Raw genomic sequence first — 23,424 nt, 5'->3', positions numbered from 1 at the left:
ATGTGAATGGAACGTGAAATTAAAATGTGTGGCCACTGGGAGATCCAGTTTTCTCTGGCGGACAAAGCGAAGGTGTTCAGTGAAACGATCTCCCAGTCTGCGTCGGGTCTGGCCAATATATAGAAGGCCACATCGGGAGCATCGGAGGCAGTATATCACCCCACCCGACTCACAGGTGAAGTGTCGCCTCACCTGGAAGAACTGTCTAGGGCCCAGAATGCTGGTGAGGGAGGAAGTGTAAGGGCATGTGTAGCACTTGTTCCGCTTACAAGGATAAGTGCCAAGAGGGAGATCAGTGGGGAGGGATGGGGGGGACAACTGGACAAGGGAGTTGCGTAGGGAGCGATCCCTGCAGAAAGCGGGGGGGGGGGCATAGGGAAAGATGTGCTTAGTGGTGGGATCCCATTGGAGGTGGTGGAAGTTATGGGCATAGGGAAAGATGTGCTTAGTGGTGGGATCCCGTTGGAGGTGGTGGAAGTTATGGAGAATTATATGTTGGACCCGGAGGCTGGTGGGGTGGTAGATGAGGACAAGGGGAATCCTATTCCTAGTGGGGTGGCGGGAGGATGGAGTGAGAGCAGGTGTGCGTGAAATGGGGGAGATACGTTTGAGAGCAGAGTTGATGGTGGAGGAAAGGAAGCCCCTTTCTTTACAAAAGGAGGACATCTCCCTCGTCCAGGAATGAAAAGCCTTATCCTGAGAGCAGATGCGGAGGAGACGGAAGAATTGCAAGAAGGGGATGGCATTTTTGCAAGAGACAGGGTGAGAAGAGGAATAGTCCAGAGAGCTGTGAGAGGCAGTAGGCTTATAGTAGACATCAGTAGATAAGCAGTCTCCAGAGACAGAGACAAATAGGTAGTGGATTCTGCCAGACATCATGAGTAAAGCCCTCTCAACCATTGAGCACATCTACATGAAATGTTGCCATAGAAAAACAGCACCCATCGAAGATCCTCACCACCCAGGACATACTTTTTTCCTCGCTGCTACCATCAGGTAGAAGGTACAGATACTTCAGAACTTGCACCACCAGGCTCAAGAACAGTTACTACCCCTCAATCATCAGGTTCTTGAATAAAAGGGAATAACCACACTCACTTCCCCACCCATTGAGATGTTCCCACAACCAATGACCTCACTGTAAGGAATCTTAATCTGTTATTTCATGTTCATGCTATTTATTTATATTTGCAGTTGCAGTTTGTTATCTTCTGCACTCTGGTTGATCTTCCATTGATCTTGTTATAGTTACTGTTCCAAGATTTACTGAGTATGCCCGCAGGAAAATGAATCTCAGGGTTGTACGTGGTGACTTATATGTACACTGATAATAAAAATAACTTTGAACTTTGACAACCATACCTGTAGTCTCCATTTTGATAACAAAAGCAAAGGCCCCGGACTACTATTTCTTCTTGCTGGCACCTTAAAAAGAGAAAAATACTTTTATTGAGAAAAGCAACAGTTGCAATAAGTTTTGTAAAATAAACAGCCCAAAAGCACTGCAAGAATCTATCAAGTATGGATGTTTCTGGCTGAAATAAATATTTTTATAACACTGAGCCAGTGTGGCATGAGTATTTGAAAAACCTTTAAGATCAATTGAAGATCAATTGATGGCTTTGTTGCAAAGTATGTGAACAATAAAAAGATAGTTGGAGGGACAGGTAGTTTTGAGGAATTAGAGAACCTACAGAAGAATGGCCAAATAGATCAGGAGAATGACCAAAAAATTGGCAGAAGAAGTGTATGGTCATGCACTTTGGTAGAATAAAATACAAACTATTTTCTAAATGGAGAGAACACTCAAAAATCTGACTTGCAATGGGAGTTGGGAGTCCTTGTGCAGATTCCCTAAAGGTTAATTTGCAGGCTGAGTCTGTGGTGAGGAAGGTAGATGCGATACTAGCATTGGTTTCAAGAGGACTGGAATATAAAAGCAAGGATATAATGTTGAGACTTTATAAAGCACTGGTGAGGCTTCACCTGGAGTATTGTGTGCAATTGTGGACTCCTTATATTGGAAAGGATGTGCTGAAACAAAGGTTCTGAACTTAAAGAGGGGTAACTTTGAAGGTATGAGACATGAATTAGCTAAGATAGACTGGCAAATGACACTTCAAGGATTGACGGTGGATATGCAATGGCAGGCATTTAAAGGTTGCATGGATGAACTACAACAATTGTTCATCCCAGTTTGGCAAAAGAATAAATCAAGGAAGGTAGTGCACCCGTGGCTGACAAGAGAAATTAGGGATAGTATCAATTCCAAAGAAGTAGCATACAAATTAGCCAGAGAAAGTGGCTCACCTGAGGACTGGGAGAAATTCAGAGTTCAGCAGAGGAGGACAAAGGGCTTAATTAGGAAGGGGAAAAAAGATTATGAGAGAAAACTGGCAGAGAACATAAAAACGGACTGTAAAAGCTTTTATAGATATGTAAAAAGGAAAAGACTGATAAAGACAAATGTAGGTCCCCTGCAAACAGAAACAGGTGAATTGATTATGGGGAGCAAGGACATGGCAGACCAATTGAATAATTACTTTGGTTCTGTCTTCACTAAGGAGGACATAAATAATCTTCCAGAAATAGTAAGGGACAGAGGGTCCAGTGAGATGGAGGAACTGAGCGAAATACATGTTAGTAGGGAAGTGGTGTTAGGTAAATTGAAGGGATTGAAGGCAGATAAATCCCCAGGGCCAGATGGTCTGCATCCCAGAGTGCTTAAGGAAGTGGCCCAAGAAATAGTGGATGCATTAGTGATAATTTTTCAAAACTCGTTAGATTCTGGACTAGTTCCTGAGGATTGGAGGGTGGCTAATGTAACCCCACTTTTTAAAAAAGGAGGGAGAGAGAAACCGGGGAATTATAGGCCGGTTAGCCTAACGTCGGTGGTGGGGAAACTGCTGGAGTCAGTTATCAAGGATGTGATAACAGCACATTTGGAAAGCGGTGAAATGATCGGACAAAGTCAGCATGGATTTGTGAAAGGAAAATCATGTCTGACGAATCTCATAGAATTTTTTGAGGATGTAACTAGTAGAGTGGATAGGGGAGAACCAGTGGATGTGGTATATTTGGATTTTCAAAAGGCTTTTGACAAGGTCCCACACAGGAGATTAGTGTGCAAACTTAAAGCACATGGTATTGGGGGTAAGGTATTGGTGTGGGTGGAGAATTGGTTAGCAGACAGGAAGCAAAGAGTGGGAATAAACGGGACCTTTTCAGAATGGCAGGCGGTGACTAGTGGGGTACCGCAAGGCTCAGTGCTGGGACCCCAGTTGTTTACAATATATATTAATGACTTGGATGAGGGAATTAAATGCAGCATCTCCAAGTTTGTGGATGACACGAAGCTGGGTGGCAGTGTTAGCAGTGAGGAGGATGCTAAGAGGATGCAGGGTGACTTGGATAGGTTGGGTGAGTGGGCAAACTCATGGCAGATGCAATTTAATGTGGATAAATGTGAAGTTATCCACTTTGGTGGCAAAAATAGGAAAACAGATTATTATCTGAATGGTGGCCGATTAGGAAAAGGGGAGGTGCAACGAGACCTGGGTGTCATTATACACCAGTCATTGAAAGTGGGCATGCAGGTACAGCAGGCGGTGAAAAAGGCGAACGGTATGCTGGCATTTATAGCGAGAGGATTCGAGTACAGGAGCAGGGAGGTACTACTGCAGTTGTACAAGGCCTTGGTGAGACCACACCTGGAGTATTGTGTGCAGTTTTGGTCCCCTAATCTGAGGAAAGACATCCTTGCCATAGAGGGAGTACAAAGAAGGTTCACCAGATTGATTCCTGGGATGGCAGGTCTTTCATATGAAGAAAGACTGGATGAACTGGGCTTGTACTCGTTGGAATTTAGAAGATTGAGGGGGGATCTGATTGAAACGTATAAGATCCTAAAGGGATTGGACAGGCTAGATGCGGGAAGATTGTTCCCGATGTTGGGGAGGTCTAGAACGAGGGGTCACAGTTTGAGGATAGAGGGGAAGCCTTTTAGGACCGAGGTTAGGAAAAACTTCTTCACACAGAGAGTGGTGAATCTGTGGAATTCTCTGCCACAGCAAACTGTTGAGGCCAGTTCATTAGCTATGTTTAAAAGGAAGTTAGATATGGCCCTTGTGGCTACAGGGGTCACGGGGTATGGAGGGAAGGCTGGGTTCTGAGTTGGATGATCAGCCATGATCATAATAAATGGCGGTGCAGGCTCGAAGGGCCGAATGGCCTACTCCTGCACCTATTTTCTATGTTTCTATGTTTCTATGAAACTGGAGAAGGTTCATGAAGCTGATTCCAGGATTGAATGGTTTGTCATGTGAAGAGTGTTTGATGGCTCTGGGCCTGATTCACCAGAATTCAGAAGAATGAGGGGTAACCTCATTGAAACCTATCAAATGCTGAAAGGCCTTGATAGGGTGGATGTGGAGAGACTGTTTCCTATGGTGGGAGAGTCTAAAGACCAGAGGACACAGCCTCAGAATAGAAGGGTGTCGTTTTAGAAGGGAGATGAAGGAGAATTTCTTTAGTCAGAGGGTGTTGAATCTATGGAACTCTTTGCCACAGGCAACCGTGGAGGGCAAGTCTTTCATTATATTTAAGGCAGAGGTTGATAAATTCTTGATCTGTCAAAGTATGAAAGGTTTCAGGAAGAAGGCAAGAGACTGAGCCTGAGAGGAACATTGGATCAGCCATGATGAAGTGGCTGAGCAGATTCGTTGGGCCAAATGGCCTAATTCTGCTCCTATATCTGATGGTCATAATTATAGAGTACTGCAGGGAGACAAGGCACAAGATGGAAGGAAATTATTTTAAAAACAATCATAAGAACTAGAGGTAGCCATGAGAAGGCCTTGGTGAGCAGAATTAAAGAAAACCCTGAGGCATTCTACAAGTATGTGAAGAACAAGAGGATAAGATGTGTCAGAATAGGACCTATCAAGTGTGACAGTGGAAAAGTATGTATGGAACCGCAGGAGATAGCAGAGGTACCTCATGAATACCTTGCTTCAGTATACACTACAGAAAAGGACCTTGGCGATTGTAGGGATGACACAGTGGACTGAAAAGCTTGAGTATATAGACATTAAGGAAGAAAATGTGGCGGAGATTTTGGAAAGCATCAAGTTGGATAAGTCTTTGGGACCGGATGAGATGTACCCCAGACTACTGGGGGAGGCGAGGGAGGAGATTGTTGAGCTGCTGGCAATGATCTTTGCAGTATCAATGGGGACAGAGAGGTTTTAGAGGATTGGAGGGTTGCAGATTGCAGAAAGGGAGTAGAGATAGCCCAGGAAATTATAGATCAGTGAGTCTCACTTCAGAGGTTGGCAAGTTAATGGAGAAGATCCTGAGAGGCAGGATTTATGAACATTTGGAGAGGCATAATATGATTAGGAATAGTCAGCATGGCTTTGTCAAAAGCAGGTCATGCCTTACAAGCCTGACTGAATTTTTTGAGGATGTGACTAAACACATTGATGAAGGTAGAGCAGTAGATGTAGTGTATATGGATTTCAGCAAGGCATTTAATAAGGTACTCCATGCAAGGCTTATTGAGAAAGTAAGGAGGCATGAGATCCAAGGGGACATTGCTTTGGGGATCCAGAACTGGCTTGCACACAGAAAGCAAAGTGTGGTTGTAGATAGGTCATATTCGGTATGGAGGTTGGTGACCAGTGGTGTGCCTCAGGGATCTGTTCTGGGACCCCTTCCCTTCATGATTTTTATAAATGACCTGGACGAGGGAAGTGGAGGGAAGAATTAGTAAATTTTCTGATGAAGTTGGGGGTGTTGTGGATAGTGTGGAGGGCTGTCAGAGTTTATAGCAGGACATTAATAGGATGCAAAACTGGGCTGAGAAGTGGCAGATGGAGTTCAACCCAGGTAAGTGTGAAGTGGTGAGGTGGTTTATTTCAGTAGGTCAAATATGATGGCAGAATATAGCATAAATGGTAAGACTCTTGACAGTGTGGAGGATCAGAGGGATCTTGGGGTCCGAGTCCATAAGACACTCAAAGCTGCTGCGCAGGTTGACTCTGTGGCTAAGGCGGCGTACGGTACATTGGCCTTCATCAATCGTGGGATTGAGTTCAAAAGCCAAGAGGTAATGTTACAGCTATATAGGACCCTGGTCAGACCCCACTTGGAGTACTGTGCTCAGTTCTGGTCACCTCAGTACAGGAAGGATGTGGAAACCATTGAAAGGGTGCAGAGGAGATTTAACTTGTAGTGATGTTGTCTGGATTGGGAAGCATGCATTACAAGAACAGGTTGAGTAAACTCTGCCTTTTTCCCTTGGAGCAACGGAGGATGAGAGGTGACCTGATGAGGTGTACAAGATGATGAGAGGCACTGATCGTGTGGATAGTAAGAGGCTTTTTCCCAGGGCTGAAATGACTAACATGAGAGGACATAGTTTTAAGGTGCTTAGAAGTAGGTACAGAGGAGATGTCAGGAGTAAGTTTTCTTTATGCAGAGAGTGGTGAGTGCGTGGAATGGGCTGCCAGCAACAATGGGGTCTTTTAAGAGACTCTTGCATAGGTTCATGGAGCTTAGAAAAATAGAAGGCTATGGGTAACCCATGGTAATTTCTAAAGTAAGTACATGTGTTGGCGCGTGGCCAAGTGGTTAAGGCGTTCGTCTAGTGATTTGAAGGTCGCTAGTTTGAGCCTTGGCTGAGGCAGCGTGTGTATCCTTGAGCAAGACACTTAACCACACATTGCTCTGCGACAATACTGGTGCCAAGCTGTATGGGTTCTAATGCCCTTCCCTTGGACAACATCGGTGGCATGGAGAGGGGAGACTTGCAGCATGGGCAACTGCTGGTCTTCCATACAACCTTGCCCAGGCCTGCGCCCTGGAAACCTACCAAGGCGCAAATCCATCGTCTCATGAGACTAACGATGCCTACAAGAACATGTTCGGCACAACATTGTGGACTGAAGGGCCTGTATTGTGTTGTAGGTGTTTCTATGTTTCTAACTTCTCACTGCAAGTTAAACATGAGTTTCAACCATTAACCTCTTATTTTATTACAGAGCAGCACAGGTTCATGTTGGAAATGTGGAAACAGAGGGCACTACTGGTACAGGAGAGCTTCTCAGTTGACCAGAGGTGGAGGGGTCTGCTTGTTAATCAACACCTTGCGGTGCTCAAGGGGAAGATCCTCACCTGACTTGGAATATCTAACAACAAATAGTCACCCAAACTATCTCTCACAGGAGTTCACCTCGGCTCGACTGACGTCAGCCAACATCCCATCTCAATGGATATGAAGCCTGCACTCAACGAATTCTGTGGTCAACACTCTTCAAAATGGGATACCCTGAGATCCTTATCAACTTCAACCAAGCCACTTTGTGCTGACTTGTGCCACAAGTTCATTGACCTTGTTTCGAATACTACGGGCATTCAAATAAAGTGCCCTTAATGAGTGTAAGGACATTAAGTGCCCTTAATGAGTGTTTTTAAAATCTTGTAATCTTTTACTCTTTTGCACTTGACTTTTCTTCACTCCACTCTTACTTTTCTCTTTTTTATCTTTTGCTTTTTCTTTATCCTTATCCACACTTCTGTCTTTTATGTTATCCATACTGTTGAACCCACTCCCCTATTGTTTAGTTTAAAGCCTTATCCACAGCCTCACTCGGATCCAGGTCCTGTCACAGTTCAGGTAGAGCCTGTACCAATGGAACAGCTCCCTCCTTCCCCAAATCTGGTACCCACTTCTCCCTCCAATCTTTCCCCCTATGCCAATATGCATGTGGCTCAGGTAGTAATCTAAAGATTACCATCTTTTTGGTTCTTTTGAATTTAGTCCCTAACTGCTCAAATTCCTTCAGCAGAACCTTTTTCCTCATTCTACCTATGTCGCTGGTACCCACATAGACCATGACCACTTGATCTTTCCCCTCCCACAGCAAATTCCTCTGCAGGTCAGATGAGATGTCCCAAACCCAGGAACCAGACAGGCAACACAGCCATTGGGACGCTCTATCTTTGCGACACAGAACACAGTCTATTCCCCTGACGATACTATCTCCAATTACCACTACATTTCTCTTCTTTCCCTCCTCTTGAATGGCTCCCTGAACTACGGTGCCAGAGTTAGGTTGCTCATCCTTCCTATAGCCCCACTCTCATCCACACAGGGAGCAAAAATCTCAGACCTGTTGTACAAGCTCAAGGGCTGAGGCTCCTCCAGCACTCTCTTGGATCCCATTACCTGCCTCACTTGCAGTCACACCCTCTTGTCCCTAACCACAGACCAAATTTGAGGCAGCTAAGCTAATGGGTGTAACTATCTCCTGACACTGAGAATCCCAGTAACTCTTCCCCGCACCCCACCCCGATGTGCCGCAGTGTTTGAAGCTCAGATTCCAGATCATCAGCTTTGAGCCCGAGTTCCTCCAGCAGCCAACACTTGCTGCAGATGTGGTCACCAAGAACCACAATGGGATCCACCAGCTCCCACATCATGCAGTTCCAGCACATCACCTGATACTTCAGCATCCTACTTTATTTAATTAGCTGTAATTTAGAGACTTTTTATTCAACCACTACAAAAGCCTTACCTGCTACTTACTTGCGCCTCCTCACCGAAGCCTCAAGTTCCCACTCCTACACTGGTCCACTCACACAATGGCTGCTCTGCTTTGACTCTGCTTTACTTTTATTTGCTCCTGCTAATGAATCACAAATCATTTGGTTGAAAAGGTTGAAACTTTATTCCCTGTAGTGCAGGAGAATGAGGAAAGGTTTGAAAGAGGTATACAAAATTATGCGATGTATAGATAGTGTAAAAACAAGCAGACTTTTTGCACTGAAATTGGGTGGTACCACAACTAGATGTCATAGGTTAAAGGTGAAAGGTAAAAGTTGGGGGTGTTGTGGATAGTCTGGAGGGTTGTTAGAGGTTACAGCATGACAGCAATAGGATGTAGAACTGGGCTGAGAAGTGGCAAATGGAGCTCAACCCAGATAAGTGTAAAAGTGGTTCACGCAAGGGGGCATAGTTTTAAGATGCTTGGAAGTAGGTACAAGGGGCATGTCAGATGCAAGTTTTGCACACAGAGAGTGGTGGGTGTGTGGAATGCACTGCCCTGACAGTGGTAGAGGCAGATACATAGGGTCTTTTAAGAGACTCTTAGGTAGTTACATGAAGCTTAGGGCTATGTGCTAGGAAAATTCTAGGCAGTTTCTAGAGTAGGTTACATGGTCGGCACAACATTGTGGGCTAAAGGGCCTGTAATGTGCTGTAGCTTTCTTTGTTTCTAAGTAAACTATCTAAAGAGAGCCTGAGGGGAATTTCTTAACTCAGTGAGTGGTACAAGTGTGGAATGAGTTGCCAGTGGAAGTGGTGGATCTGGGTTTAATTTCAATAGTTAAGAGAAATTTGGATGAGTACATCGATGGAAGGGGTGTGGAGGAATATTGTCCAGCTATAGATCGTGGGACTAGACAAACAACAATTCAGCATGAACTATATGCTCTAAATTTGCGACGTCTTTATACCAGAGAACAATTTGGGTGTTCCAACCAAAACACACTGATGAACCAGAAGATTCATTCCCGACTGAAGCCAATGACTGCAGCATTAAAATCAGGTGATCCCCGACCTTTAAAAGAAATCGAGATATGACCTTCATAATGATATCAAGGATATCAGAGACAATACCAAAATCAAGTCCCAGACAGGCTGTAGGTTGTGGCAGGACTCACAAAGGGATTTGGGAGTCTTTGCGCAGGATGCCCTAAAGGTTAATTTGCAGATTAAGTCCATAGGGCCATAAGACAAAGGAGCAGAAGTAGGCCATTCGGCCCATCGAGTCTGCTCCGCCATTTTATCATGAGCTGATCCATTTTATCCTATTTAGTCCCACTGCCCCGCCTTCTCACCATAACCTTTGATGCCCTGGATACTCAGATACCCATCAACCTCTGCCTTAAGAACATCCAATGACTTGGCCTCCACTGCTGCCCGTGGCAACAAATTCCATAGATTCACCACCCTCTGACTAAAAAAATTTCTTCGCATTTCTGTTCTGAAAGGGCGCCCTTCAATCCTGAAGTCATGCCCTCTCGTACTAGACTCCCCCATCATGGGAAACAACTTTGCCACATCCACTCTGTCCATGCCTTTTAACATTCGAAATGTTTCTATGAGGTCTCCCCTCATTCTTCTAAACTCCAAGGAATACAGTCCAAGAGCGGACAAATGTTCCTCATATGTTAACGCTCTCATTCCCAGAATCATTCTAGTGAATCTTCTCTGTACCCTCTCCAACGTCAGCACATCCTTTCTTAAATAAGGAGACCAAAACTGCCCACAGTGCTCCAAGTGAGGTCTCACCAGCACCTTATAGAGCCTCAACATCACATCCCTGCTCCTATACTCTATTCCTCTAGAAATGAATGCCAACATTGCATTCGCCTTCTTCACTACTGACTCAACCTGGAGGTTAATTTTAAGGGAATCCTGTACGAGGACTCCCAAGTCCCGTTGCATCTCAGAACTTTGAATTCTTTCCCCATTTAAATAATTTATTTTTTCTGCCCATTTATTTTTTCTGCTAAAGTGCATAACCATACACTTTCCAACATTGTACTTCATTTGCCACTTCTCTGCCCATTCTTCCAATCTATCCAAGTCTCTCTGCAGACTCTCCGTTTCCTCAGCACGACCAGCCCCTCCACCTATCTTCGTATCATCAGCAAACTTAGCCACAAAGCCATCTATTCCATAATCCAAATCGTTGATGTACAATGTAAAAAGAAGCGGCCCCAACACTGATCCCTGTGGAACACCACTGGTAACCGGCAGCCAACCAGAATAGGATCCCTTTATTCCCACTCTGTTTCCTGCCAATCAGCCAACGCTCTATCCACGTATGTAACTTTCCCGTAATTCCATGGGCTCTTATCTTGTTAAGTAGCCTCATGTGTGGCACCTTGTCAAAGGCCTTCTGAAAATCCAAATATACAACATCCACTGCATCTCCTTTGTCTAGCCTACTGGTAATTTCCTCAAAAAATTGTAATAGGTTTGTCAGGCAGGATTTTCCTTTAAGGGATCCATGCTGAGTTCTGCCTATCTTGTCATATGCCTCCAGGTACTCTGTAACCTCATCCTTGACAATCGACTCCAACAACTTCCCAACCACCGACATCAAGCTAACAGGTCTATCATTTCCTTTTTGCTTCCTTGCCCCCTTCTTAAATAGCGGAGTGACATTTGCAATCTTCCAGTCTTCCGGAACCATGCCAGAATCTATCGACTTTTGAAAGTTCATCGCTAATGCCTCCGCAATCTCCACAGCTACTTCCTTCAGAACACGAGGGTGCATTCCATCTGGTCCAGGAGATTTATCGACCTTTAGCCTATTCAGCTTCCTGAGTACTTTCTCTGCCGTAATTGTAACTGCGCACACTTCTCTTTCCTGCCGCCCTTGAGTGTCCGGTATCCTGCTGTCTTCCTCAGTGAAGACTGATGCAAAATACTTGTTCAGTTCTTCTGCCATCTCCTCATCTCCCATTACAATTTCTCCAGTATCATTTTCTATTGGTCCTATATCTACTCTCACCTGTCTTTTACTCTTTATATACTTGAAAAAGCTTTTAGTATCCTCTTTGATATTATTTGCTAGTTTCCTTTCATAGTTAATCTTTTCTCTCTTAATGACCTTCTTGGTTTCCTTTTGTAAGGTTTTAAAGACTTCCCAATCCTCTGTCTTCCCACTAATTTAAAGTCGGTGGTAAGGAAGGCAAATGCGGTGTTAGCATTCATTTTGCGAGTAGAAATGTTCTCAGGTGCATCTATTTCAATGCAAGGAGTATTGTAGGTACGGCAAATGAGCTTAGGACATGGATTGGCATATGGGATTACGACATTATTGTTATTAGTGAGACTTGGTTGCAGGAGGGGCAGGACTGGAAGCTTAATGTTCCAGGGTTCTGTTGTTTCAGACGTGACAGAGGGGGAGGGATGAAAGGGGGAGGAGTGACATTACTAGTCAGGGAGAATATCACAGCTGTGCATAGACAGGACCGCCTGGAGGGCTTGTCTACAGAGGCCACATGGGTGGAGCTGAGGAACGGGAAAGGTGTGACCACACTAATAGGGTTGTATTATAGACCGCCCAATAGTCAGAGAGTTGGAGGAGCAAATCTGTAGAGAGATAGCAGACCGATGTAAAAAACAGGAAGTTGTAATAGGGGATTTTAACTTTCCACATATTGACTGGGACTCCCACACTGTGAAAGGGCAAGATGGCTTGGAAATTGTCAAATGTGTTCAGGAAAGTTTTCTAAATCGATATAGTCATAGTCATACTTTATGGATCCCGGGGGAAATTGATTTTCGTTACAGTTGCACCATAAATAATAAATAGTAATAGAACCATAAATAGTTAAATAGTAATATGTAAATTATGAAATAAGTCCAGGACCAGCCTATCAGCTCAGGGTGTCTGACCCTCCAAGGGAGGAGGTGTAAAGTTTGATGGCCACAGGCAGGAATGACTTCCTATGACGCTCTGTGCTGCATCTCGGAGGAATGAGTCTCTGGCTGAATGTATTCCTGTGCCCACCCAGTACATTATGTAGTAGATGGGAGACATTGACCAAGATGGCATGCAACTTAGACAGCATCCTCTTTTCAGACACCACCGTGAGAGAGTCCAGTTCCATCCCCACAACCTTACTGGCCTTACGAATGAGTTTGTTGATTCTGTTGGTGTCTGCTACCCTCAGCCTGCTGCCCCAGCACACAACAGCAAACATGATAGCACTGGCCACCACAGACTCGTAGAACACCCTCAGCATCGTCCTGCAGATGTTAAAGGACCTCAGTCTCCTCAGGAAATAGAGACGGCTCTGACCTTTCTTGTAGACAGCCTCAGTGCTCTTAGACCAGTCCAGTTTATCATCAATTCGTATCCCCAGGTATTTGTAATCCTCCACCATGTCCACACTGACCCCCTGGATGGAAACAGGGGTCACCGGTACCTTAGCTCTCCTCAGGTCTACCACCAGCTCCTTAGTCTTTTTCACATTAAGCTGCAGATAATTCTGCTCACACCATGTGACAAAGTTTCCTACCGTAGCCCTGTACTGAACCTCATCTCCCTTGCTGATGCAACCGACTATGGCAGAGTCATCCGAAAACTTCTGAAGATGACAAGACTCTGTGCAGTAGTTGAAGTCCGATGTGTAAATAGTGAAGAGAAAGGGAGACAAGACAGTCCCCTGTGGAGCCCCAGTGCTGCTGATCACTGTCGGACACACAGTGTTGCAAGCACACGTACTGTGGTCTACCAGTCAGGTAATCAAGAATCCATGATACCAGGGAAGCATCCACCTGTATCGCTGCCAGCTTCTCCCCCAGCAGAGCAGGGCGGATGGTGTTGAATATATAGAGGTACCTACGAGAGAGGATGCAATACTTGATCGCCTATTAGGGAACCAGACAGATCAGGTGACAGAAGTATGTGTAGGCAAACATTTTGGGTCCAGTGACCATAATGTCATTAGTTTCAAGTTAATTCTGGATAACGATAGGTCTGGTCCTCGAGTTGAGGTTCTAAATTGGAGAAGGGCCAATTTTGTGGAGATGAGAAAGGATCTAGGAAGAGTCGATTGGGATAAGTTGTTTTCTGGCAAGGATGTGTTCAGTATGTGGAAGGCATTCAAAGGAGAAATTTTGAGAGTGCAGAGTTTGCATGTTTCTGCCAGGATTAAAGGCAAAGTTAACAGGCATAGGGAACCTTGGTTTTCAAGGGATATTGGCGATCTGGTTAAGAAAAAAAGAGAGGTTATAGCAGGCATAGGCAACAAAGAACAAATGAGGTACTTGAAAAGTATACAAAATGTAAGAAAATACTAAAGAAGGAAATCGGGAAGGCAAAAAGAAGACATGAGGTTGCTTTGGTAGATAATATGAAGGTAAACACTAAGGGTTTCTACAAGTATATTAAAAGGATAGTAAGGAACAAAATTGGTCCCCTAGAAGATCATTGTGGTTGTTTACGTGTGGAGCCTCACGAGATGGGGGAGATCTTAAACAGTTTTTTTGCATCAGTATTTACTCAGGAAACTGGCATAGCGTATATGTGTAAGGGGTTTCTTCTTTTATGTTACTGCGTAGGCTAATCAAAATGGCTTCTTTGTTATGTTAACTGCTGAGAAAGTTCTCTCTCTAGCAGCTTGTTTGGGTTATAAAAAGAGTTGTATTCATTTGCTAACCGATTGGGATACATGTTATTCTTTTTTGTGTGTCTATAAGCTATTGTGATGCGTGGGTTTTGGGGGAGAAGGTGCAATGGAGAGAGAGAGAGTGGATGCCATGCTGTGAGCTAGCCGACAGGGCGGACCCCAAGTTGGAGTCCGAGGTCCAGGATCTTCGGCGAGGAGAGTAGACGGAGACAGACTCGTGTGGAGCGTCTGGTCGACCACCGTGGTTGGTCCCAGGCGGCGGGTCGAAGTGGTCAGAGGGAATCGAATGGTGAAGGGAGGACTGTTACTAGAGCTCCAACTGTTTGTGCATGAAGAGGTTGAACTTTGATAAGGTTGGTGCCTTTTCCTTTCCTTTTATATTTTCTCTCTGTTAATTACATAGTTCCAGTAATATCTATAAATTGTAATCATTTAATCGTATATGGCGTATTGTCTGTTATTTGGCGGGATGGGGTACATCACACAGCATCCACACAAGCTTAATTACCCAGTTTGGCGGGGCCGAGGGCTGCTTCCCGTGGACAAAAGCGAGTTCAGCAACCCTGAGGCTTACCGGGGGGGGCTACATTTGGGGGCTTTGTCCAAGATTGAATTCAATGGTGTGCTGCGTGATTGCCCTGTTTAAATCAGTGCTGCTGTGTCTCTGTGGGAATGCGGTTAGTAATATGTGTCTCTGTGGGATTGTTGCTTATTACTGCATGCTGTTGGTGGTGGGACCAGGGGCTGTCCATACTGTTAGGAGACAGAGGAAAGAGTGGTCTGATTCAGAGATAGTGTCTGAGAATAAGTGTTCCAGCTATGGCAGGCTCCGCCTGGCTTTTGGGATATTGTCCACTCCTAAAGGGGCGGAAGTGTACGAGACGTGGGCAGAGCGGATCTCTCAGTTGATAGATGAGTGGCAGTGCTCGGTTGAGGGAGAGCAACAGGGATTGGTTGAAAGTTTGAGAAGGCGGGCTGTTGATGGTGTTAGAACTGTCAGGTTCAATTACCCCGTAGTGACAGCTGCCAGTTATCTGAAAGCAGGTGAAAAGCTTTCAGTGTATCTTCTCTGGCTAGGAGGGCAGCTAATTTGCTTGCAGTGCCAAGGGGATCATTTCAGGGGATCAGCCTCTCCCTCCGTTGTTCAGCTGATCAGAGAGGTGTCGGGAAACTTAGTGGAGGCCCAGTGGGGGAACAGTTTGGGGTCTCTGGGGGAGCACATTCCCAGCCACGTACCAAGGAACCTCTGAAAAGAAAAGACCCTATTCCTGAAGGCTTAGAGGGACCACGCCCCCATGTGTGGTTACGGATAGATAGAAGCTATGCTAAAGCCATCCTCGACACCCGGGCGCAGATCAGGTTGTTTTACAGTTTGTTTTACAACCGGTGTCTGAAGCATTTACCCTTGACAACATTAATGGCACTGGAGGTTTGGGGTACCAGTGCCAGTGATTATCCTGAAGACGATGATTGGTTAGTGAACCTGGAGTTCATGGGGGCATTGTCTGTGCACCCAGCATTTCGAGCTGCTTGTGAGGATGTGTGTAGCAGCCTTGGGCCGGTACTGAATGTAAACGAGACCCGATTGTGGTACGGCTTGTGGAATAAAGTTTCGGCATAGACTAGAAGGGCCGAATGGCCTGTTTTCTGTCCTGGTTCTATGGAGTACTAGAATGTACAAGCAAGGATGTAATGTTGAGGCTTTAAAAGGCACTGGTAAAGCCTCACAGATAGAGTGAGCAGCTTTGAGCCTCTGCTCTGAGAAAGGATGTGCTGTCCTTGGAGAGGGTTCAAAGAAGGTTCACAAAAATGATTCCAGGATTGAAAGGCTTATTACACGAGCAGCGTTTGATGGCTCTGGGCCTATACTCAGCGAAATTCCGAAGAAAGAGGGGAGATCTCATTGAAAATTGAAAGGCCTCGACAGAGTGTATGTTTCCTATGGTGGGGGAGTTGAGAACCACAGAACACAGCCTCAGAATAGAGGGACTTTGGACCATAAGACATAGGAGCAGAATTAGGCCATTCAGCCCATCAAGTCTGCTCCCACATTCTATCATGTCTGATCCCAGATCCCACTTAACCCCATACGCCTACCTTCTCACCATATCCTTTGATACCCTGACAGATCAGGAAACGATTAACTTACACCTTAAATATACGCACAGATTTGGCCTCCACCACAGTCTGTGGCAGAACATTCCACATTTACTACTCTCTGCCTAAAAAAGATTCCTCCTTACCTCTGTTCTAGATGGTCGCCCCTCAATTTTGAGGCTCTGCCCTCTATTTCTGGATACCCTCACCATAGCAAACATCCTCTCCACATACACCTTATCTAGTCCCTTCAACATGCGATAGGTTTCAATGAGACCCCCAATTCTTCTAAATTCTAGTGAGTACAGGCTCAAACCTGCCAAATGCGCCTCATATGTTAACCCCCTTCATTCTCGGAATCAGCCTCATGAACCTCCTCTGGATTCTCTCCAATGACAATACATCCACTCTGAGATATGGGGACCAAAACTCCAATACTCCAAGTGAATCCTAATTAGTCTCTAATAAAGGCTCAGCATTATCTCCTTGCTTTTATATTCTATTTCCCTTTAGATAAGTGCTAACATTGCATTTGCTTGCTTTACTACAGACTCAACCTGTAAACTCCCTGAAGGTTAATTTCGCATGAGGATTCCTAAGTCCCTCTGCACCTCTGATGTTTGAACCTTCTCCCCATTTAGATAATAGTACACACTATTATTCCTTTTACCAAAATGCATTATCATACATACCCCAACGTTATATCCCATCTGCCATTCTTTTTGCCCATTCTTCCTCAGCACTGGACAGAGATGAGGGGGAATTTCTTTAGCTAGAGAGTGGTGAATCAGTGGAATTCAGGCAGCTGTGAAGGCTAAATCATTGAGTATATTTAAGACAGAGGTTGAAAGGTTCTTGATTAGTCAGGGTTACAGGGAGAGGTCAGGAGAATGGGGCTGAGAGGGAAATGGATTGACCATGATGAAATGGTTGTTGAAGGCAGGCCAGCGATGAAAGTAGGAGTGCCAGGCTCACGAGGCTTTGATGAGGAGAGGCCGAGGCCAAAGAAACAGGTTAGAAGATTTGGTCTTGGTTGCCCATTGCACAGTGCAGGCAGAATGGCAGATACGGCAGAGGAATGCTCCTCCTGTAGGATGTGGAAATTCATGGAATCTGATGGTTTCCCTGGTGACTACACCTGCGGGAACTGCAGCCAACTCCAGCTACTGAAAGACCACATTAACGAGCTGGAGCTTGGTAAACTTAGGATCAACCAAGAGGCAGAGCAATTGATATGATTTTTTGAGCAGGTGGTTACACCCAGAGCGCAGGATTCGGAGAGAACATGGGTGAACACCAATAGAGGTAAAGGAAGAAATAAGTCAATGACATAGGCAGGAGAGGGGTAGAGGTCCTGCACAGTTAGTTAAGGGAGTTAGGAAGGAGGCTAAACAGCAGGACCTTATTTATATCCTTCCAATTATAGGAAGGATATAAATAAGGTTGAAAGAGTGCAGAGAAGATTTACAAGGATGTTGCTGGGACTTGAGAAACTCAGTTACAGAGAAAGGTTGAATAGGTTAGGACTTTATTCCCTGGAGCGTAGAAGAATGAGGGGAGATTTGATAGAGGTATATAAAATTATGATGGGTATAGATAGAATGAATGCAAGCAGGCTTTTTCCACTGAGGCAAGGGGAGAAAAAAACCAGGGTTAAGGGTGAGGGGGGAAAAGTTTAAAGGGAATATTCGGGGGGGCTTCTTCACACAGAGAGTGGTGGGAGTATGGAATGAGCTGCCAGACAAGGTGGTAAATGTGGGTTATTTTTTAACATTTAAGAATAAATTGGATAGATACATGGATGGGAGGTGTATGGAGGGATATGGTCCATGTGCAGGTCAGTGGGACTAGGCAGAAAATGGTTCGGCACAGCCAAGAAGGGCCAAAGGGCCTGTTTCTGTGCTGTAGTTTTTCTATGGTTTCTATGGTAGTAATCTCCCAATTACTCGTGGTGCCATGAGCTAGGGAAGGTCAGAACACAAAGATAGCACAGATGAAAGAAGCTGAGGAGATGGTCCAGTGGGCAGGGTTTCAAGTTTTTGCATCATTGGAACCTTTACTTGGGAAAGGGTGACCTATACAAGTGGGACAAGTTGCACCTGAACTGGAGAGGAACCAATATCCTGGGGGAAGGTTTGCTAACGCTTTTGGGGAGGGTTTAAACTAGATTTGCAGGGGGCTGGGAATCAAAGCAAAAAGACAGAGGATGGGACAGTTGGTGCACAAGCAGAAACAGCTTTCAGGTAGTTTATGAGGAAGGACAGACAGATGATAGAGCAAAAATGCACAGCCAGATGGTTTGACATGAGTCTATTTTAATGCAAGGAGTATCATAAGCAAGGCAAATGAACTTAGAATGCCGATCAATACGTGGAACTATGACGTTATGGCCATTACAGAGACTTGGATAACTCAAAGGCAGGAACGGATGCTGGGTGTGTAGGATTTTAGATATTTCAAAAAGGACAGGGAGGGAGGCAAAAGAGGTGGGGGAGTGGCATTGTTAATCAGGGAAGGTCTCACGGCTGCAGAAAAGGAGGAATTCATGGAGGGATTGTCTACTGAGTTATTGTGGGTGGAAGTCAGAAACAGGAAGGGGGCAAGAACTTTGGGTGTTTTTTATAGACACTCCAATAGTAATAGAGACATTGAGGAGCAGATAGGGAGGCAGATTCTGGAACGATTCAATAATAATAAGCTTGTTGTGATGGGTGATTTTAACTTTCCTAATATTGACTTGCATCTCCTTACAGCAAAGAGTTTGGATGGGGTGGAGTTTATTAGGCGTGTTCAGGAAGGTTTCCTGATGCAATATGTAGAAAAGCCAACTAGAGGATAGGCTGTACTTGATCTGGTCTTGGGAAGTGAACCTAGTCAAGTGTCAGATCTCTCGGTGGGAGACAACTTTGGAGTTAGTGATCACAACTTTATCTCCTTTGCCATAACACTGGAGATATAGGAGCAGACAATTTGGGAAAACACTTAATTGGGAAATAGGATGTTATTCGACAGGAACTTGGGAACATAAATTGGGAGCAGATGCTCTCGGGAAATGCACGGCAGAAATGTACATTTGCATGGCATTCTGCAGAGGTATGTTCCATTGAGGTAGGGAAAGAATGGTAGGGTAAAAGAACCATGGTGTAAAAAAGGATGTAGAAAATCTAGTTAAGAAGAAAAGCTTACAAAACTAGGTACTATTAAAGCTTTAGAAAATTACAAGGGTGCCAGGAAGGAACTCAAGAATGAAGTTAGGAGAGCTAGAACGGACCATGAGAAGGCCTTGGTGAGCAGGATTAAGGAAAACCCCAAGGCATTCTACAAGTATGCGAAGAGCAAGAGGATGAGCAGTGTGAGAATAGGACCAATCAGGTGCAATAGTGGAAACATGTACATGGAGTTGGAGGAGGTAGCTGAGGTACTTAATGAATACTTTGCTTCAGTATTCACCAGGGAAAAGGGCCTTGACAGTTATGGGGATGACTTACAGCAGACTGAAAGGCTTGAGTGTATAGACATTGAGAAAGAGGATGCGCTGGTGCTTTTGAAAGATATTAAGTTAGATAAATCACTGGGACCGAACAAGATGTACCCCAGGCTACTGTGGGAAGTGAGGGAGGAGATTGCTGAGCCTCCGGCGATGATCTTTGCATCATTAATCTGGACAGAAGTAGTACCAGCAGATTACAAGGTTGCAAACATTGTTCCCTTGTTCAAGAAAGGGAGCAGAGATAACCCAGGAAATTATAGACCAGTGAGTCTTACTTCAGTGGTGGGCAAGTTGTTGGAGAAGATCCTGAGAGGCAGGATTTATGAGCATTTGGAGAGACATAATCTGATTAAGGATAGTCAACATGGCTTTGTTAAGGGCTGGTCATGTCTTACGAACCTGATTGAATTCTTTGAGGATGAAACAAAAAACATTGACGAAGGTAGAGGAGTGGATGTAGTGTATATGGATTACAGAAGGCATTTGATAACATTCCCCATGCAAGGATCCTTTACAAAGTAAGGAGGCATGGGATCCAAGGAGAGCTTGCTTAGTGGATCCAGAATTGGCTTGCCCACAGAAGGCAAAGGGTGGGTGTAGATGGTTTGTATTCTACATGGAGGACGGCAACCAGTGGCATTCCACAGGGATCTGTTCTGGAACCCCTTCTCTTCGTGATTTTTATAAATGCCCTGGATGAGGAAATAGAAGGGTGGGTTAGTAAGTTTGCTGATGACACAACATGGGGGTGTTGTGGATAATCTGGAGAGTTGGCAGAGGTTACAGTGGGACATTGACAGGATGCATAATCAGGTTGAAAAGTGGTAGATAGACTTCAACCCAGATAAATGTGAAGTGGTTAATTTCGGTAGGTCAAATTTGAAGACAGAATATAATATTAATGCTAAGACTCTTGGCAGTGTGTTGGATCAGCGAGTTCTTGGGGTCCATGTCCATGGGACACTCAAAGCTGCTGCTCAGGTTGACAGTGTTGTTAAGAAGAAGACATATAGCATGTTGGCCTTCATCAACCAGGGGATTAAGTTCAAGAGCCATGAGGTAATTTTGCAGCTATACAAGACCTTAGTAAGACCCCACTCGGAGATCTGTGTTCAATTCTGGTCACCTCACTATTGAAAGGATGTGGAAACCATAGGAAGGATGAAAAGGAGATTTACAAGGATGTTGCCTGGATTGGGGAGCATGCCTAATGAGAATAGGATGAGTGAACTCGGCCTTTTTCCCTTGGAGCAACGGAGGATGAGAGGTGACCTGATACAGGTGTATAAGATGAATAGAGGCATTGTTTATGTGAATAGCCAGAGGCTTTTTCCCGGGGCTGAAATTGCTAAAACAAGGTGAAGGGTCTCGGCCTGAAACGTCGACTGCGCCTCTTCCTATAGATGCTGCTTGGCCTGCTGCGTTCACCAGCAACTTTGATGTATGTTGCTTGAATTTCCAGCATCTGCAGAATTCCTGTTGTTGACATAGTTTAAAGGTGGTTGGAAGTAGGTAAAAGGGGGTGTCAGAGGTACGTTTTTCCACACAGAGAGTGGTGGGTGTGTGGAATGCACTGCCCAGTGACGGTGGTAGAGGCAGATACAATGGGGTCTTTTAAGAGACTCTTAGATAGCTACCTGGAGCTTAGAAAAACAGAGGGCTATGCGATAGGGAAATTATGGGCAATTTCTAGAGTAGATGGTCGGCACAACTTTGTAGGCCGAAGGGCCTGTAATGTGCTGTAGATTTCTATGTTTGATGAAATAGCAGAGCAGACTCGATGAGCCGAATGGTCTAATTCTGCTCCTTTATTTTATGGACTTAGCTTAGTCTAATGTCTTGGGACCTCTAGTGCTACAGGTTATATGCTGACGGTAATTGGGCAGGGATTTCTTCAAAAAAGCCGGGTTTAAAAGTCTCCGACTATGATTTGAAATGCGTCGGGATGGGCTGTTTCTTGTTTGGCTAATTTTCCACTTTCTACTTCAGTATTGTGCAATAAAAATTGATCTATAACTCAATTCGGAACCGGCACCGTAGTCGGACTGGATTAGTAGGGCCGAAGGGCCCGAACCATGTTTCGGTGTGGGACTGGACGCTGCACGTTCTGACTCAGGCTCAGATACAGATTTGGTGTCTGTTCATTAACTTTTGCTTCTCCCACAGGTTATTTTCATCCAAACCTTTTTGTTTAAATAGCTGGTTTCCATTCGAGACAACAAAGTGGCACACCTCAGAGTCATAGTCATGGAAAAATACAGCACAGAACGGCCCATCTAGTCCGTGCCTCCTCGGAGTATTGTCCCTAATTCGAAAGAAAAGCACTGAACTTTTTTTTTAAATCAAGTCGTCAGCTAACTCTATTTGTTGGCGATGCTAATTGCTATTCCTGAGCGAGAATCGGAGCCCAGAGTGTTTACACCAGCCCAAAGAACAAGATTGGTCCGAGAAGGAAACGGCAGCCAGGAGTACAAACCTGTCTGTACGCTTCACTGTCTAAACATCAAGCAGGAACTCCTCCTTCTCCCTCTTTAACTAACTAAACGAAAGTGAATCAGAAACCCAGATCAGGAGCGCGATCCTACCGGATTAGTTCCTCTCGTCTCTCCCAGGAAGCTGAGCAGCTCTAACCGAAGATCCCGGGCGAAACTTCAGCCGAACCGGGACCAGGATTTTACGACCGGGACTGGGATCTCGTTTCCGGTCCCAGGTGACTCCGGACTTGCAGTGTCTCCCAGGAAGCAGCGCGCTGAGCAACGAGGCGCATTACCTAAGGATCCCTGCAGAGAACAATCTACATCAACGCCAAATTAAACTAGCACCCTTCTCAAGAGATGCAAGTGATTAGACTTGTGTCAGAACCACTGGAATCTTATCCCCCTCCCATTTTCAAATCTCTTACTAGCTCTTCCTTCAGTTAGTCCTGACTAAGGGTCTCTGCCCAAAACGTCGACTGTACCTCTTCCTAGAGATGCTGCCTGGCCTGCTGTGTTCACCAGCAACTTTTATGTGTGTTGCTTGAAATTCCAGTATCTGCAGAATTCCTCTTGTTTACGAATCTTATCAAGACTTTGCTTCTCTTTAAATTGATCCCAGGCCAACCAACTTCCTCATCTCCCATCACCTTAAAACATTGACAGACTAAATCTTACAATAAAATGACTTAAAAGATTGAAGATGGTTTAATGTAATTTCCAGTACACAAGTGTAAAGGAGAACAAGATGATTGTTACTCCAGAACTGACACAGCACACACAAAAAAATCAATAAGTTAAAGAACACAATAACAATAAAACACAATAAATATAAATACATAAGGGCCGAGACCCTTCGTCAGGACTGTACCTCTTCCAATAGATGCTGTCTGGCCTGCTGCATTCACTAGCAACTTTTATGTGTGTTGCTTGAAATTCCAGCATCTGCAGATTTCCTCGTGTTTGCGAGTTACCTTATATACAAAGATTGATTGTGTGCCTAAAAATTGATGCTACGCACAGGAACAGACTGACAGGAAATGATAAAGTATAGACAATAGACAATAGGTGCAGGAGTAGGCCATTCAGCCCTTCAAGCCAGCACCACCATTCACTGTGATCATGGCTGATCACCACGGTCAGTAT

At 44.8% G+C, this 23,424-nt stretch overlaps 1 protein-coding gene across 6 annotated transcripts in view; it reads right to left on the bottom strand.

Moving 5' to 3' along the window:
* Positions 1 to 22,526, bottom strand: part of lrrc31 (leucine rich repeat containing 31) — a 202,708-nt gene extending 180,182 nt beyond the window's left edge. For 2 of the 6 annotated variants that reach the window (XM_063045214.1, XM_063045220.1), the window contains exons 1-3: positions 22,390 to 22,517; positions 8,580 to 8,690; positions 1,363 to 1,425 (exon numbers count right to left, since the gene is read on the bottom strand). In XM_063045214.1, the coding sequence (XP_062901284.1) occupies positions 1,363 to 1,375 (13 nt within the window). In that variant the 5' untranslated portion in view covers positions 1,376 to 1,425; positions 8,580 to 8,690; positions 22,390 to 22,517. Of the gene's footprint in view, positions 1 to 1,362; positions 1,426 to 8,579; positions 8,691 to 22,389 lie in introns of all 6 variants that reach the window. The other 4 variants (XM_063045218.1, XM_063045217.1, XM_063045215.1 and 1 more) reach the window with 4 other exon arrangements.
* Positions 22,527 to 23,424: the final 898 nt, after the last annotated feature.

This window comes from Mobula hypostoma, chromosome 4 (assembly GCF_963921235.1).
Source record: "Mobula hypostoma chromosome 4, sMobHyp1.1, whole genome shotgun sequence".
NCBI lineage: Eukaryota > Metazoa > Chordata > Chondrichthyes > Myliobatiformes > Myliobatidae > Mobula > Mobula hypostoma.
The sequence above is the reverse complement of the archived record's forward strand: the minus strand, read 5'-3'. Positions and strand labels throughout refer to the sequence as shown.